The 19,100-nt window shown below is 35.1% G+C and overlaps 1 protein-coding gene and 1 long non-coding RNA gene across 2 annotated transcripts in view; both read left to right on the top strand.

The window, feature by feature from the left end:
* LOC118833356 (THO complex subunit 2-like) overlaps positions 1-11,859 on the top strand; it is a 68,650-nt gene extending 56,791 nt beyond the window's left edge. The window contains exons 30-36 of the mRNA XM_036740716.1: positions 900-1,279; positions 1,417-1,475; positions 5,571-5,606; positions 7,795-7,920; positions 8,971-9,040; positions 10,061-10,209; positions 11,767-11,859. Of these exons, the coding sequence (XP_036596611.1) occupies positions 900-1,279; positions 1,417-1,475; positions 5,571-5,606; positions 7,795-7,920; positions 8,971-9,040; positions 10,061-10,209; positions 11,767-11,859 (913 nt within the window). The remainder of the gene's footprint in view (positions 1-899; positions 1,280-1,416; positions 1,476-5,570; positions 5,607-7,794; positions 7,921-8,970; positions 9,041-10,060; positions 10,210-11,766) is intronic.
* Positions 11,860-13,002: 1,143 nt separating this feature from the next.
* Positions 13,003-15,514, top strand: LOC118833359. Its single transcript, XR_005009315.1, has 2 exons — positions 13,003-13,032; positions 15,392-15,514. It is a non-coding gene; the product is annotated as an uncharacterized LOC118833359 (long non-coding RNA).
* Positions 15,515-19,100: the final 3,586 nt, after the last annotated feature.

Genomic DNA, 19,100 nt, shown 5'->3' with positions numbered 1-19,100 from the left:
CTCTGCCACACCAGCACTCCTCCTTCTCCCCTGAACCGCCAGTCTGGACCTGAGGCAAATCTTAAGCAGGCTCAGCATTCCTGCTCTGATCTGCCACTTAATTCCTCCCACCAGGTGGGCCTGGTGCTGCACCACCCACCCCACTCCCCTGCCCTTGGGGCGTGGCCAAACCTCAAACTCTTTTCACTCTGTCCCTGCAGCTTTTCCCACTAACCTGCTCTGTTGTCTTTGGTGTTTGTGGGTTGAGAAGTCTCGTAACTACCACAGCTCAATGATTCAGGGTGCTGGGTCCTATTCTGCCCGGCTACTGGTATGGTTGGTCCTGCTGCTGCCGCTGAGCTCTGCTCCCCTCAGCTCTGTGCGCGATAGACCTCATCCAGCAACCATCCAGGGCTGGATCCCTGCTTCCCTCTGCTATTTTGTGGGTTCTGCAATTATGGAATTTGTTCAGAGCCATTTTTTATAGGTTTTTGGAGGGACCTGGCAGGGAGCTCACGCAAGTCCCTGCTTTCTAGCTGCCATCTTGACTCCACCCCTTCCTTTCCCCCCCAGTCAATAATTATGCTAGCTATTATATGTGACTTTTGTAAAATTTTCTTCACATCAGTGGAGAGATCACAGGTGGTACCCCAATATAGGTAATATATTGCATAAAAGGTCTTTGTCCTGTAACTGAATATACCTTTAGTATCTCGTAGTATATTTTAGCGTTTACATCACTTGGGAAGTTGGAAAGTGTTTGTGTATTACATGACTGGTGTGGTGTTATATGGTAGCAAATATTGGCTGATAGAATTAGTTATTTTATGTGTATGAAATTAGTATCTTATATTCTAAGATAAAATCTTCATGTCTTTTAAATTGAAGAGTGTATTTGGTTTTTTTTCCTTATTAAAAAGCAAAATTATCAAAGACAGTGAGAAAGAAAAAACTGGTAAAGAGAAAGAGAAAAAAGAAAAGATTCCATCTGCTTTTCTTGAGGCTAAAGTGTTTGGTAAAGAAAAGCCAAAGGATGACTGGACAAACAAAGAAGAAAAAGCAAAAGAACAAAAAGAAAAAATATTCAAGTGTGACAAAGAAAAAGTTAAAATGGAAGAAAAAGTCAAGATCTGTGGGGTACATTCAAAATTGATTATAGAAAGAGAAAAGGAACCATCCAGAGAAAGAGATATTCCAAAAGAATCCAAAGGCAAGGAAAGTATAAAAGGAGAAAAAATAGCAATTGCTGGGTTCTTAAATTCACCGGTTCTCCAGCTGGAAACATTAGAGTCTGAAAAGGGTAAGTGAAATTAAAAAAAATTAATAGCTTAATTTAATGGAAAAAATGTTCTTTTTGAGCATCCCTAGATTTTTTGGTGAAGAAGCTAACCTAAAAAAGAATATGTTTCTTTTGATTGTTGCTTTCCCTCTTAACAGAACAGAAACGACGAAAACTTGACATCCGATTATCCCCTTTGTATTTCTCAGCAGTTAAGGTTAGTAAAGATCTGCATATGTTAAATTCTTTATTGAGAATACTGATTTGAAATACCAATATCTGTGTTCCTTTTGGGGTCTTATGCTGAGTCATAGGCATGGCTACAGGGATCCTTATGTAAATGTTTTTCTGTATGTGCATAATTTTCCCCTCCCTTAACACGTGTATCTTTAAAGCTGTTTTTGAAGCAATTTTATTTTAAAAAACCCAGTATTTTAATTTATGCCCCAATTACATGTTAAAACATTTTATGTTGAAGTTTTGAGTTCCAAATTATTTATTCTTGAGATGATAAGCAATGTGATATAGGTTATACATGTGTGGTATTGTAAAACTTTTCTGTATTAGTCATTTTGTGTAAGAAGACTAGAAAAAAGTGAAAAGTAGTATGATTTGTTGTTGTCCTCCTTCATTCGAAGGTACATGACATACAAGTGAATTGTATTAAATAAGGGAAGGCTGTGCAGAGTCACAAGCCTCACTTTCTCCTCTGTAGCTATTTGGGTCCAGATATGGGTCAGTACAACTGGAGATGGCCCAGATGTAGTGGGAGATTTTGACAGTTTTAAAGTAAGGTCTTGGGGCAGCTAGGTGGTGCAGTGAGTAAAGCAGAAGCCCTGGAGTTAGACAGAACCTGAGTTCAAATCCAGCCTCAGACACTTGACATATTTAGTAGCTGTGTGACTTTGGGCAAGTCAGTTAACCACAATTGCCCTTTCCCCCTACCCCCCAAAAATAAAGTGAGGTCTTTTGTAGATCTCACTTTGACTGAGACAGTGTCCATTTAGCAATTAAGGATAAGTAAGAAACGAGGGAAAGAATAGTCCCTTTTACCCAATAAAAAAAATTAGTCTGGGAAAGGAAGACCCTCACAGTTGCTGATCAGAAGAGAAACGGTTACTATTTGCATTTATATTCATTCTGAGATACTGGGGTTTGACCACCAAGTAGGGCCTTTGGGCTGGGACATATTCTTGGCCAGTCAGTGAGAACCAGAGTGAATTGGGTTTAAGGTGTGGTATTTAAGAAAGAAATCTAGCCAGTTAACCCTCAGATATCTTGCCAGGTTGCAGCCATCAAAAATCATATAGGAAAGGGAAGGGAAGTCATGTCATGTCATGGGAGATCGTCAGTATAATTTAGTCTGTATTCAAACAATGTCAGTTCTTCCTCTGGAGAGGAATAAAATGCTTCATCTTGAGTCCTTTGGGATTGTCTTGGATCATTGCATTGACGAGAAGAGATAAGTCAGTCACACTGATCATCACACAGTGTTGTTATTACTGTGTGCAATATTCTCCTGGCTCTGCTTACTTCACTGCATCATGCTGTAAGTCTTCCTAGGATTTTCTGAAATCATCCTGCTTGTCATTTCTAGCAACTTATTCTAGAACGCTAACCTCTATTATTGTTTTTGTTTTGTTATTTGCTTCCTAAATAATCATGTGCATATTGCTAAAACCTAAGAGAAGAATTTAGCATTGGAGACTTACTGATGGATAAGTAAAGATAGTAAATACATACTTATTGAGAGAAGCAGACAGATTGATAATAGATAGATGATAGATAAATACTACATTATCTATTAAATATTGAACAGTAAATGACAGAATGCTTCATTTGAAGTTAGGCTGAGTTCAAATCACAGTTATATCATTTTATAGGAAATAGTCACATAGGTGACTTCAGACATATCAGCTTTTTTCTTCATTTCCCAGACTGTAATAAAACCTCATAGACTAGTATAGCAAATGTAGGTCCTCAACCTATTCTTTCAACTTCCACTTGTACTGGCAGCCTTGATGCCTCAAATATTTCTTTGTATCTACAATTTTTAAAAATTGTGTATTTTATTTTTTCCCAGTTACATGTAAAAACATTTTTTTCCTTTTTTTTTAATTTTTATTTTTTTTTTATTTTTTTTATTTTTAGTTTACAAAACACGGTTCTACATATTTTTGAGATCCAGATTTTCTCCCCTTCCTCCCCTTCCCTCCCCAAGAAGGTATAGAATCTCATATAACTACCATGTATAACTTCGCATTGAATTAATTTATACACTAGTCAAGTTGTGGAGAAGAATTATGACCAGTGGAGTGAATCATGAGAAAAAGAGACAGAACCAAAAAAAAAAAAACCCAAAAACAAAAACAAAAGAGAAGAAAAAAGGCGAGCATGAAGTGCGCCTCAATCTGTATTCAAACTTCACAGTTCATTCTCTGGATGAAGATAGCATTCTCCATCGTGAGTCCCCTGGAGTTGTCCTTGCACCTTACGTTGCTGAGAAGAGCGAAGTATGTTGGGGTTGGTCCTCATGGAATCCATATATCTGTGGTTGTGTACAATGTTCTCCTGGCTCTGCTCCGCTCACTCAGCATTATATCGTGTAGGTTTTTATTGTTATGAAGTCCGTATCATCTCCATTTCTTATAGCACAATAATATTCCATCACCTTCGTATACCATAACTTGTTCAGCCATTCCCGAATTGATGGGCATCCCTTTGATTTCCATTTCTTGGCTACCACAAAAAGAGCCACTATAAATATCCTTGTACATATGGGTCCTTTTCCTGCTTGTGTGATTTCTTTGGGATACAACCCTAGAAGTGGTATTGCTGGGTCAAAGGTTATGAACAATTTTATAGCCCTTTGGGCATAGTTCCAAACTGCTCTCCAAAATGGCTGGATCAGCTCACAACTCCACTAGCAATGTAACAATGTTCCAGTTTTCCCACATCCTCTCCAGCATTTGTCATCCTCTTGTTTTGTTATTTTAGCCAATCTGACAGGAGAGATGTGGTATCTGAGAGTTGTTTTGATTTGCATTTCTCTAATCAGTAGTGATCCAGAGCATTTTTTCCTATGCCTATAGATAGCTTTAATTTCTTCCTCTGAAAACTGCCTGTTCATATCCTTTGACCATTTCTCAATTGGGGAATGGCTTGTATTCCTATATATTTGGCTCAGTTCCCTGTATATTTTAGAAATGAGGCCTTTATCAGAGAAACTTTATCAGAAAAACCAGGTTTTTCTGAAGTCTGCCTGCTCATCGTCTCTTATAGCACAAGACATTACATCACATTCAAATACCACAGCTTGTTCAGCCATTCCCCAATTGATAGACATCCTCTTTATTTCCAATTCACCACAAAAAGAGCTGCTGCAAATATTTTTGTACATGTGGGTCTTTTTCCCATTTGTTTGATCTTAGAGTCACTTTTTTGGTTTTTTGACAGGGCAGTTGGGGTTAAGTGCCTTGCCTAAGGTGACACAGCTAGTACATGTGTCAAGTGTTTCAGGCCGGATTTGAACTCAGGTCCTCCTGACTCCAGGGCCAGTGCTCTACTCACTGAGCTACCTAGATGCCCCTTGAGACATTTTTAAAGGTATTTGGAGGGTTTTGGGGGAGAAGTCAGGTGAATCTCTTCCTTTCTTCTACCATCTTGGCTCAATTGTACTTAATTCTATATTTCTCAAACCCTCATTTGCATGTTTCTATTTTGATTAATAGTTGCAGTCAATTAGTCAGTTAAACTTCTGCTAAAGTAGTTAAGTGCTTTGGGAATGAGGACATTAATGGGAATGTTTAATTTATTTAAAAATAAATAGCTGCAAAGCAAATTTGATTGTATTGATATGCAATATTACTGTCACTAATAAATGAAACCTTTTCTACATGTAGTCCTATATAATTCTATGTGTGCATTGCTGTGTATAGTGTTATATAGTTATATTTAAACATACCTATATAATAATGCATTATTTACAATGATTTTTTCTATTTTAAACTTCCAGTGGAATATACAGTTAATAAGGTTTTTTTTTGCAGAGATTTGACAAGTATGATACAGACCTTTATTATTTTCATAGTAATATCATTGACTTATTATTATCAAATTAAATTTGAACTTACGAAAGTCATCATTCAAAATAATTCAAAACTTTTAACTGTATTGGCATAGTAAACATTTCCAGATTTATCCCCAGAAGTAATAGCCATTCTGTTTTAACTTACTGTTTGTGCTTCCCCACAATTTCTCAGTTTTTCATAACTCTCCTAACTTACGTATTACATCCTTCCCTTTTTTGTAGGATAATCTCTGTGAAATCAAGGAGTCCTCAGGAATGGTTTGTATATTTTAAATAAAATGATAGAATTTCGGAGTTGTAGTAATAATAATGTGATATTTAGGTTCTTTATTAAATGTGGAAGCACTGTGCTAAGCATTGTGAATACAAATAGAATAACAAAATTAGTCCTTCATGTCTGAGACACAGTGAGGGCAAGACCTTGTTGGAAACAGCCCACGATTTTGAACCTTGGGAATATTTCCAGTTTGGTATAATTTTTTTATTTTTATTTCTTGCGCTTAACATAGTACTTTGTATCTAGTAAGCCTTTAGTAAATCATCTATCCATGGGGGTCACACAAAAATAGGAGAAACATATAGGTTATTTCATTCACAGTCACATGGAAGGGCCAGTGATTGATTGCCTAAGGGGCCTCCTGTGGTACTCATTAGTTGTGTTTATGAATTTGTGAGGGGCCTAATTATGAGGTGGTGATGCTTGACTGTCTTCCTCAGGACATTTTAATGCTTCAGTTAAGTTGGCTTACTCATCCTGTCAGTGGTGATTCCCTTTAGATATTATTTTATTCCAGTGAAAATTATTTTGGTGGTTTTTTGTTATTTTTCAATTTTATTTTCTTATTTCTTGGTAAATTAACTCCCATACCATTTAATGTGTAGTATGACATTTCTCTTCCCGTCTTAACGTTTTGGTTTTTGTTATATACGTAAATGCTGCACTGATTGTTATATGTTGTACTTTCTTGAAGCTGTTTCCTGAATATATTGTCAAGTAGTAGTGATTTAGCCTCATGATTTGGCATTTCTTATTTCCTTAAAGTTAACCTTCCTAAAACTTTTATCAAGTAACAATATTGACCATGAACTATAGTAACCATAATAATAGTAATAATATCCAATACATATAGCACTTTGCTTGACACTTTATTTCATCTTAGGAAATTTCCAGTTTTTCTTCATTATTATTTCTTCATGGTTTTTGTATTACAAACACTAGATTATGTGAAGTGTGTTTTTCCTATCGTCTATGATATTTTTGCTGAAAAAAAACCCACCTCCTCTTCTTCCAACTCTTTTTTTCTCCCCACATGGGAAAAAAGATACAAAACTCCTGGTACAGATCTATAAGGCAAATTTGCCTCTTTTTCATTTTTGAGTCTTCTAATCTTTGTATTCAAATGTTGTTCTGATGTTTCTCAACTTCACTGTCTTGGTTCTCTGAAAGAATTCCTTGTGTTGCAAAATGAACTGAGTAAACACCAGGAAAACAACTTTTTACAATAACAGCAATATTATAAAGATTAATAACTTTGAAAGATTTCTGATCAAATCAGTGACTAGCTATATTTCCAGACTCATAGTAGAGAGTGGATGTGCTCAGAGTCCAGATTGAGACTTCTTTGTTTTGTGGTCATTAATCTCTCCGTTCTGTTTCTACAAGATCTACCTGTAATATTAAATTTGAAAATTATAAAATTATAAAACCTACACAGGTAAATTTTGTCAGAAACCAGTCTAGAAAAAATTTTGGGAAGAGATTGGCATGTACGTACAGGCATGGTTAAAAGAAAACTTCATAATCATAAAAACATAAAAAATTTTCAGAGATTTTCCCACATACTTAAAATTGTAAAAAATTACCTATCCTCTTTTCTAATTTGAAATTTTTAAAATATTCTTTATGAGTTCTGTGTTACATTGCACAAGAAGTTCATCTAAACCTATTTTCTTCAAAATGCCTTTCCAGGTTTCCTAGCGATTTCTTTAACTACTATTTCCTTCAAAACTTAAGCCTTTCCTGACCCACTCATAGTTGCTAATGACTTCTTGGATGTGCTTATTTGAGTATCTTCTTGAATAGTAATTTGATTTTTGCTTTGTAATACTTAGCATCTACCACATTGTGGGTTCTTAATAATAATAATAATAATTGGAAAGTAGAAATATATCTGAGCTAGCCTGGTTTTCTATTTTAATTGAATAAAATGAAATTCAACAATTTGTTAATGGCTTCTAAATTACAATCTCTCCCATTCCATACTATGAATTAAATGACAATTTAAAATTTCTTTAGCTCCCAAATTGGACCATTTAAATAATTTATTTATTTTCTATAGCTTGAGTAAAGCCTGGCCTGTTAAGTGTCATCCCATTTTTCCTCTTCACCAACGCTATTTAATTTCAAATACTTAAAAACTTTAACGATGTTGCCTTAATATCACAGCATTGCATTACCCCTACTACTCCAACACTGCCCATGATTAAAGAAAAAGAAATGGACATGAAAGATTTGGAAAGATCCAGAGAGAGAGAAAAGAAAGATGACAAGGACAGGAAAGAACGCAAAAGGGTTTGTAATTTTTAAAGATGAATATTATTAAACCATTAATGCATAATCCTAACACAGGAGATATATGATAAATATTTGCTAAATAAGCAAAATGAAGTTAACCAGCGTTTTTAATTTAAAAGCCCTACAAAACGTTAAACTTATAGATATGAGGGCTAGCCCAGATTCTAGGGCTGAATTGATATTTGATCATCTCAGTATGGATCCTCTACGACTTATAATGCAATTGGCCCTCTTTTCATCTTGTTTGTTGTCCAGTTCTTTCCACAAAACCTTTCAGAAGATCAGTTGTCATATTGAAGTCATTTTATTAGGTCTTTTAACACCTTAAATACTAATTTTTTGTAATTTTTCTATTAATCATAAATTAATGCTTATTAATTAAACATAACATTGTTATCCTTAATTTAATTTATTCAATAACTGACCAATTTCTTTTCTAATCATAAATGTCAATATATAGGTAGTGTTAATGTGTTGTAGCCTACTTTAATCCAGTATAAAAACCACTTAAGTCAGAATCATCTGGAATTTTGATTCTTCGGAAGAATATAGCTTTTCTTGACGAGATCTGACCTAGGCTGGTTCGTTGATTACAGCTCAGGGATTAAAATACAATAAATTTATTGTTAATTACGCAAAGCAACAGAAAAACTTTACTTTTAAAAGCTTAAAATAGTGAATTTAAAAAACTACTAGCTTATTAAAACATTATTACCTTCTGCCTCCATAGCCACCAAGACAGTAAGCAATAAGACAATAAGTAAGTTAGAAAACTTAGGTAACTTGTGTGACAGTAGTTTTTCCCTGGATTTGGATTTGTTTAGGTAGCAAAGAAACCAGATGTCTGTCTATTCAATATTTTTCAGTTGCAAGCTGAGATGGGAACAATATTGGTACATAGGGGAAGCTATATCAGTAATTATAATTGAAAAATGATACACGAAAGTATTACTGTATGAATCTTCATTATTAACTTTACATTTCTCAATACTTGAAAAATTAACAGCCCTTTCAGCAAGTTTCTGTTATTTAATTGTTTGACTTTAGGAGCATTCAAACAATGACCTTGACTTCCTACAAGATTCTACTAAAAGACGTAAAGAAGAAAATGGAACAAGTATGTAGCAGTGATGGGACAGGGTGGTGATCAGGATTGTTTAGCCACTTTTGTTTGACCTTTACCCTGCTAGTGATATCTTGTTCAGATTGATTTTCTAGTAAAAATAGTATAAATATTCGTTGTTCATTCTATCAAAGAATCTTTAATTTTTAAAAATTCTTTTTCATACTTCCACAGCTAGGCAGTAGATACAGTGCTGGCCTTACGTCAGGAACACCTGAGTTCAAATCTGGCCTTAGACATGTACTAGTTGTGTGACCCTGGGGCAAGTCACTTAATCATGTTTGCCTCAGTTTCTTCATCTGTAAAATGAACTGGGGAAGGAAATGGCAAACTGTTGCAGTACCTTTGCCAAGAAAACCTCAAAAGGAGTCATGAAAGTTCAAGTGCAACTGAAAATGACTAAACAAAAAAAAACCTCATTAGTGTTTGGTTTGCCTAATCTCTTTTTTTGGAGATATTTTCCCTTTAATTGGATCTGTGTTTCTAGTAAATACACCAAAAATAGCAAAGTTGTTAACATTATATGTAAATATCAAATGAGTATCTATACAAAGAAAGTAAGTAGAATTTCTCCATGTCCAGAGGGAAGAGTTTTAGGCTTCCAGTAAAGTAACTGACAGCCTTGGTCTTTCTCAAGAGTTCTAATTCCTTTCTTTCTGGTATTTTATTCTGTTTATGATTCTATTCTTCTCCATCTCTGCTTCCTTTAGCTGCATTTTTCTCTTTGTTTCTTTTCAGATCAGTCTCTTGAACTCATTATACTGCCTTTAAAAAAAGTAACCTAAAGTATAAACTATTATTTTTCATTCCATCCCTTGCTTTGTTTTTAATTCAAGAGACAAATCACAGAAATGTTCCATTTGGGTGGCAGGATCTTTTATAATTATCTTAATACCATTTCGTTTTGCAGTTTGTGTCCTGAGTTTTCAAGGACAACTCGCTTTCACTGTGTTTGTAAATATTTTCAGTAAGAACAAGAAATTTCACTTTTTCTTTTTTTAATTGTTATTTCAGCTAGCTCTTCAAAACACCGTAGAAAGGAAAGCCCCTGTGATTCTCCTTATTCAAATGAAAAAGAAAAGGAAAAAAATAAGTCAAAATTCTCTGGAAAAGAAAAAGGTGACTTGGTTAAAATTGAGAAGATAGAGAAGAGTGGCAAAAAGGTAAATTTGCTTTTAAAAGTCAACAGCAAATCACACCTTTATGAAATGTGAACTCTGCTGAGTACTGAGATTACATGTATGAGTAGAAGAAAAGTCTTTGGCCTCTAGGAGCACAAAAAAAATATTTATTTCCAAAGAGATGATGAATAGTTCAGATGGCAAAAGCAGTATTCTTTTCTCTTGGGAACTGCTGGACCATGAAGATAGGAAAGTCTGTTCATTATGTACAAGGGTCCCACCTGCACAACCAACAACATTTTTATTTAGTCCTTTCCAATTACTCAAAACATTTTTACCTTTTTATGTTTCTCTTGACTCCTATGCTTGCATTTCAGATTGATTTTAGTATTATTATTATTTTTCTAATTAATAAGTATTTATTTTTTCATCTTATTCTTCTCCCCCAAATACCTAATAGAAAATTGGTCTCCTAGAATTGAAACTTAGAGGAGGGGCTGATACCTATCAGTATCTAGAATGTATATGTTTGTAGCTGGAAGTGATCTGCAGCAAGGTATTAATTAAACTCATAGGAAATGATTTTGTCGACCACAATGAGAGAACCGCTAGAGATAGCAGGGAAATCCCAAGACAAAGCCCCTTAAGGATGGGGTGAATGTAATCTGGATGGTGACCCCAGAAAGGAGATTGAAAGTGAACAGTTATATGGGGAAGACAAGCCTATTGAAAGTGGCCCTACCCCAACTCACTGATAGATTGGAGGGGATATTCTACTTTAAAGCACAAGAAGTCTTTCCCTGGTGGAAAGGGAGGTGAGAACAGTTTGTTCTAAGAACTGTGAAGGCAGCTGTTCAGGTGCTAGGGAGTACTTAGAGCTTGGTCAGGCATCACAGATGTGATCCACAGCGTGCCAGGCCTTTGCAGGTTGTCTTGACTTTTGTCTTGTCACTAGACTTTAGTGACTTAGCAAGAGACTGACAATTTTGTGCAATTCAGCCTCACTTAAACAAAATTCACAGGCAAGTCAAGACATCTGCTGTAATATCTTTGGTCCTCTTCAAAACAAAGGACTAATAACAACTGGAAATTTTTCCTCCTTCTTCTCTATCCCCCAGCTTCTCTTATTTCCTTCAAATTTCATCTAAAGTCCCGCTTGTTGTAAGAATCTTTTCCTAGTTTCCTTTATTCTTGGTGTCTGTCTTCAGATTATTTCAAATTTATTATGTATACACCTTGTTTATACATAGTTGTTGGCATGTTTTCTCCCTGTTAGATTGTAAGCTTGAGAGAAGGACTGTTTTTTCATGTGCTCAGCGTTTAGCATAGTTCCTTGCTAAGGGTTTAATAAATGTTTGTTGATGTACAAAATATGTAAAAGAGATTGTGTTATCTGTCATGAAGAAGAGGTGAATATTTTTTACAGGAGGAAATGTATATTGTTGATGAAATTTTTATTACAGTTATCTATGTTGTTGATTTATAATTTGTCTCATGTCAAATGACAGTTTTGGGACAATCTGTTGGCATAAGCCAACAGATAAAACAGCTTCCACATTTAATTTTCTGTCACTCGAGTAATTCTGCTAATTCTTATAGGAGGCCAGGCATGATAAAGAAAAAACAGAAAAGAAGGAAAAATGGGAAACCACAGGTGTAAAGGAAGAAAAAAAACAATATCCTTTAAAGTAATTATCGATGACATTATTCGTAGAGACAAAAGCATTGCTCTCTTTAATCAGAATTTACTATAAATTTAATCAGGTTTTGGTTTGAGTGAAAAACACATCCTGGAGTAATTATTCAGGGATACTCTTTAATGAGTCATTAGAGTATAGACTAAGGGGTAAAGGTCTCATCTTAATAGGAGTTAGTATAAGAATAATTCATGTCTTTAATGTGATACATCTATGAATTAGGAATTCTCACCATCTCCATCGTCATTAGTATTCTTACAACTTGTACTTACTCCAGGTGTATTGATATTAGATCACCTTCTTCAAATTCTTAGTGTTCCTAATTTGTTTTTGACATATTAGTAATTTTCCAACAGACATTTTCCTTTTAAATTTTAAAAAATAATTAAGCTACGTAAAGGAAAGAGTGAAAGAGGACCTGGGTTCAGATCTTTGAACAATGCATGTCTTTTCTCTTTTCGTATTTGTATAAAGATACTAGACAGTTTTTTTTTCAAATGATAAAATAAATGATAAAAAGTATTTTTATTTTGACATCTGAATAAGTGTTGACTCCTCAGGACACGGCCTTTGGCATCTTTCCCAACTTATTCATCAGCTTGTTGCACTGTGCCTTTTTCAGAAACATAAATGCCATCCAAAAATTTCCTGATATCCTTGTTTTTGACTGTTGTGGCCTTCTTTTCAAGGAGACTGAGTTCAACATTGGTATGGTTGAAATCCCTACGAAGGATTCCTCTGGGCCCCTTCACAATAACTGTCCGACCCTTAAGGGAGATGTCAACATTTTCTGGGATGTCGACTGTCTGGTTGCTTAGAATGGTCTTCATTCTGGTAGCGAACGGGCCAAAGAGGATACTAAACAGTTTTAATGGATATTTATGTAACCTGTTAAAGTTTACTTAGTGATTATTGATAGAGCTCTTCCATAGATCATTTGATCTTTACAGATAACTACAGTTACTGTTAACTATTTTTGAAAGCATGGCCCAGCTGCAGCAGTCTTTCCACTCTGATATTTAAACTATGTATATGTAAAAAAAAAATCTTAAATTAAGTGTAAGGTAATATCCTATGAAGGCTTCTTTATGTAAATCAAATTTTTTCCTTAATGGTAATTTCACTCATAAATCTTCTGATAAACTTAGATAAAGAAGCTATATTTGAGGTAAGGCTTCTGTTCTCTCTCACTTAAATAATTTATGCATATATATACACATATATGTATATATACATGTGTTATGTAAACAAAAGTGCATATCACCATAAAAGCCTAAGGTTTTGTTTGTCAATTGAAATACTGGACTGTTTAGTCTTCATTGTGGGCTTTATGTTGAACCTGATAATTATCAAAGTTGCTTCACTTGGAAAATTTGTTCAAAATTTCAAACATTTTCCTTCTCTAATGGTGAAAATGGCAAAATGAAAAAGCATAAAAATGTCATTTAGATACTTTAACTCAAAATCATTTGAAAGTTTACAGAAAATCAGTTTTATTTCTCTAAAAAAGAAGGGGATAAAGCTATGATTCTTCTCTTCCTGTTGTAAAAATCCATACAAAACCATGATTTTGTTTCCGCGCATGTACATATGTTCCCCAGCAATGGGAAGCCGTATATAGAAGCAGAAACAAAGTAGTGAAAGAGCATGAGAGAGGAGGAAAGAAAGGAGAGAAAGAATATGAATGAGTAAATATTTGTTAAACATTCACTATGTGCTCAGTGTTGGGTTTAACTATTATGTCAAGAAAATCTTTCTAATTGAAAGCTTTCCCAAAATGACATGAGCTTCCTTAAGCAAAGATTGAATATCTACTTGTCAAAAGGATTTCTTGCACATGTATGTTGGACTAATACCTTCAAAATTTCCTTCAACCTGAGTTTGAGGTTCTGAAGTCATGATGAATAAAAAGAGAAATGTAGATGAAAGTAGTTTCTTTAAAAGAAGGCCAATAAAAATTTAATAATCATTTGAAAATTATGTATAATAATTATAGTTATAAATTAAAATAGTTATGGTCTAGATGCATCAAAGCCACTAAATTAGCAAAAATAATGTGTTGGAACACAGTTTTGTTGGGTTAGAAAAATTCATTCCCAGGGGTTGCCATGTGCAATGATTTTTGAGGCAAGGAATATAAAATCTGACCCAGCTTCCAATTTCTTGATTTTCTGTTATGTACATTTAAGTAAAGTTTGGTAAATTTTTTTTCTTCTTGCCCCATTAGACAAAAATAAATACACACATGCCTACATATCTACATATCTACCTACATGGTTAGCTACATACCTACATAAGATCATTTTATACCTACTTCTGTTCATCAGTTTTTTCTCTGGATGTAGATAAGTGTTTTCATTCATATGTCCTTTGTGGTTATTTTATGTATTTATAATAGTCAAAATGTCTCAACCACTCAAAGTTGTTATTAAAACAATATTGTTATTATATAGAATGTTCTCTTAGTTCTGCTCATTTCACTCTTCATCATTTTGTGCAAATCTCCATGTTTTTGTAAGATTATCAAGGTCATCATTTTCTAGAGTGCAGTAGTATTCCATCACAATCACAAACCGTTCAGTCGGTCGATGGGCATCCCTCAAATTTCTAGTTTTTTTGCCACCACAAAGAGAGCTTTGATGATATACTTGGAAAATCCCAAAGATGCAACTAAAAAGTTGAAAAAATAATTTTTAGCAAAGCAGCAGGATATAAAATAAATCCACATAAATCATTAATGTTCTTATATATATCAAACAAAACTCTGCCATGACTCTAGACAGTACAAACTGCCTGGGAATGAACCTGCCAAAACATTGCCAGAAACTATTTGAAGAAAATGATAAAAACTTTTTATACAAATAAAATCATTTAAATAGAGAACTGTTATTTGTTCATGGGCAGGCAGGGCCAGTGTAATAAAAATGGCAATTTTACCTAAACCAATTTATATATTCAATGCTATCCCAATTAAATTACCAAAGATTATTTTACTGAATTAGGAAAAAAATCATTTGGAAGAACAAAAAGTTGAGTATTAAAGAAATTAATAAAAAACTAAAGGAATGAGATTAGTAGTACCAGATCTTAAAAACTATATTAAAAGGCAGTAATTAGCAAACTCATCTGGCAATAGAAAGGTAGATTAGTGGAACAGAGTAGATAGCCAATTTACAGCAGCCAGTAAATATTTAGCATTGTATTTGACAAGTGTGAGACTGAAATTTTGAGGTAAGAATTCATTATTTGGTAAACATTATTGGGAAAACTGGAAAGCAGTCTGGCAGAAACTGGATATAAACCAATATCTTAGACCATTTACCAAGATAAGATCCAAACAGACCTAGTTATAGCAAGACATATTACAAGAAAATTAGAAGATTGAAATGGAAATCTAGAAGGCATGTCTGTGTGCCCTTAAATTATTCCATTTTCTCACTTTATTTTCTCTTTGATGAAAGTTTGTATTTGTTGAGTAGTTTATTATTTTGTTTTAACTTGTTACTTATTTTTTGGTACTTTTTCAGTGTATCTATGAACAACTTTCACTGGAGCAGATGAGGGTGTTTTCGGTGGAATTCGATCTTTAAGTTCTTTTCATCTGGGAAACTTGTGTAATGTTTAAAATAAAATAAATTGTTATCAAACCATTTGGAGTTTGTGCAAACAAAGCTTGTGTTTTTGTTTCACTGACTGAAAATTGGAATGGAAAAACTTTTGGGGCAGATTTGAGGACATTATTTGTCTGCAGCTCGTAAGAATTGCTCTATGGATTTGTTAGTAACTCTAAACACTAAAACACTTGGTTGGTATATTAGGAAAAGTAATTGCAAAGAATTTTCTGCAACTCAATGGGCACACACTCACAAATGCAAGAATCCGTGGTGAAGAAGAAGTGGAGAAATGGACACAAAGCACAACGATTGTACATATATAAAGAACAGAAATATGGCAAATCACAATTACTCAGCTACAGAGCTTGTATGTCCCTTTCTCTCCATGTTCTTCTGTAGGATTGGGTTAAACCGGTACCTCAGCAACTGTACTAGTTCCTTTCAGGGTTTTGGTATAATGTTTACTGGACAAGTATTACTAGGCAGTCCATCCTATCACTAGGTAGCCAATGCCAGGCAGGGCTCATCAGGTTTAGATCCTTTGGAAGTCTTTTGAAGTTGTTTGTCTTCACAATGTTGATGTTACTGTATAAATTGTTCTTATTTCTGCTCACTTTTCTGTGCGTTAGTTCATAGAAATCTTTTCCTTGTGTCTCTGGAAAGCATTGAGATTCAGACCTAATAGTGATATTGCTGGTGGTTGCTTGGTTGTTGTCCTTCACTCTCAAAGAGGACCAAAATGACATCACTCTGCTAGAGTCAAGTTTCACTGTGTCCAATTGTGGTTGATCAGACTAATATGAGCTCAGAATGCTCTACCACAAGTTGGGCACAAATGGTCCATGTGAACATTTGCGGTGGGTTGTCTAAATCCAGCATTTTTATTTTTTTGAGCTGTTTCAATTCTGCTTTGCTCATAGAGCACAGCACCTTTTCTGATATGGGCATGCCATGCTGAGCGGTCCTGTGCCAGTGTCTTCTATGTCACACAGTCAATTCCAAAGGTTCTAAGAGAGACCTTGAGGGTGTCCTTGTATCTCTTCTGACCCCACATAAGCGCTTGTCCTGTGTGAGTTCTCTATAAAATAGGCTTTTTGGCAAGTGTACGTTTTGCATTCAAACAGCGTGACCAGCCCATCACAGTTATGGTCTCTAAAGCAGTTTGAATGCTTGGCAGTTTAGTTTGAGTAAGGTCCTCAGTGTCCAGAAAGTGTACTACCAAGGTAAGTGAACTTATCCACAGCATTCACAACTCCATTTGCTGTAGCTGATAGTTCCATGTATGAATGGTGTGGTGGTGGCTGATGGAGCGTCTGTGTTTGCTTGGTGTTTAATTGTTCGGCCAAAATTAGCACAAGCTGCAGAGGATTGATCCATTCTTTGTTGCGTCTCAGCTTCAGAGGCTGCATTGAGTGCACAATCATCTGCAAACAGAAAATCATGCACCAAGACTCCCTCTAGTTTAGTCTTGGCTTGTAGTTTTTCCTTTTTTGTAGAAATTATTATTTTGTGTTTTTTTCCCATTACATGTAAAAACAGTTTTTAACAGTTTTAAAAACTTTGAATTGCTAATAATCTCCCTCTCCTTCCCCCACTCGTTGAGAAGGCAAACAATTTGTCAAAGGTTATACATGTGTAGTCATGCAAAACATTCATTATAGTCATGTTGTGAAAGAAAACAGACCAAAAAACCCAAGAAAAATTAAAAAAAAAGTGTGCTTCAATTTCTGTTCAGACATCATCAATTCTCTTTGGGCATGGGTAGCATTTTTTCATCATAATTCCTTCAGAGTTATCTTACATGGTTGTATTACTGAGAACAGACAAGTTCTCACCTGATCATTGTATAATTTTGCTAATTTTTACTTCCTACACAGTACATTTTATCTTGCATCAGCCCATGCAAGTTTTTCCGTGTTTCTCTGAGAGCATACTGCTTATTATTTCTTACAGTACTGTTGTACTGTATTCTATTATAATCGCGTACAACAACTTGTTAAGCCATTTCCCAATTGACGAGCTTCCCCTCAGTTTCTAATTCTTTGCTCTTAGAAAAGAGCTGCTATAAATATTTTTATGCATACAGGTCCTTTTCCTAATAATTTGTCTCTTTTGGGATACAGACCTAGTAGTCATATTTCTAGGTCAAAGGATATGCATGGTTTTGTAGCTCAGTGAAGTTGAATCTTACTTTTTTTAAATTGAGGAATGTCTCTTCTATAAATTTGACTTAGTTCTTGAAATATTTGAGAAATTAGGTCATTATTAGAGAAATTGCTCTAGAAGTTTTCACACTTAGAATTTCTATGTCCTTCCCTCCATCCTGTTTTCCTTCTTTCACGCTCTATTTTCAAAACTGCCATTTCTTATATAAAATCTCCCCTTTTCTTATTCCCATCCCCTCCTACTTTCCTGTATGGTAAGATAGAGTTTGTCCACTGGACTTGGTCCACTCCTCAAAATGCAGAGGGATGCTGTACCACTTGGTGCATACGTTTTTTAGCATTAATATTCCCTCATTGCCTATTGTGCCTTTTAGCAAGATAGAGTCTTAACTTCTTTATCTCTTTTAATTAGAACAAATTTGACTTTTGCTTTATTTGAGAAAGCTATCCCTGCTTTTTTTTTTTAACTTCCTCTGAAGCATAATAGATTGTGTTCAACCCCCTTGCCTTTACTCTCTGTATGTTGTAAGCAACATATTGTAGGATTCTGTTTTTTGATGTACTCTACTATCTGCTTCTAGGAGAGTCTACCCTATTCACATTCACAGATACGATTAACTTTTCCTCCTGTTTGTCTGCTCCCCTTTTCTTCCCCGTTAGTGTTTTGCCACAGCTTCCCTTAATTTGGCCTCCTTTTTGTCACTGTCTGCCTCCCCTTATTTAATTCCCTGCCCTGTGGGGTAAGATGGATTTTTTTTTTATTTTCAACTGCTGTATTATTCACTTTGTGAGCCAATTCTGATGAAAGTAAGGTTCAAGCTATGCCCATTGCCCACCCTGAGGGAGGTCCAAGTCGCATCTTTTCTGAATTCTAGCGGTAATACCCATTCCTGGCTTGTTTTTGTTGTAACACTTCGGCTAGCAGCTGCTTTGGGGGTGAAAGACCAACACAGGCCCAACAACAAGAACGCTGCCAACACAAGTTCTTTTGATCTCCTTTACTAAGGAAATTAATGTTATGGGGTTAACTCTTATTTCAGTCCAACATACAAATATTATTAGTTCCCACTTAGTTCAGGGGGAAAAGCCAGCATTCTGAACTTCAGAGCAAATACAGACAAATTACAAACCTATGTTGTAAACTGACCAAATACAATTCATAGTTACCAAGAAACCATCAACATCTGGGTTGATGAGCCAGGAGGTTCTTAGAGCAGCTGCCCAGAGTCCTCCAGGAGTGAGAGCCTCAAGCAAATAGCTCTGTTCTCTCTTTTTATACATTCTTTGGACGTCATCAAATGTCATCTGAGTGACCAAAACTTAGCTGCCTACTACTAGCTCTGGTCTTGGCAACTCCTCTTAGGTCCCTGCCTCGCAAACTAAGGGAACTAGTTTGCTAACCAGCCTGGGGCTTTGCACCTAGTAGTAAAAGGGTGTGGGCCTGGGGTTTAGCACCT

Source organism: Trichosurus vulpecula, unplaced genomic scaffold (assembly GCF_011100635.1).
Source record: "Trichosurus vulpecula isolate mTriVul1 unplaced genomic scaffold, mTriVul1.pri scaffold_48_arrow_ctg1, whole genome shotgun sequence".
Lineage (NCBI taxonomy): Eukaryota > Metazoa > Chordata > Mammalia > Diprotodontia > Phalangeridae > Trichosurus > Trichosurus vulpecula.
The sequence above is the reverse complement of the archived record's forward strand: the minus strand, read 5'-3'. Positions and strand labels throughout refer to the sequence as shown.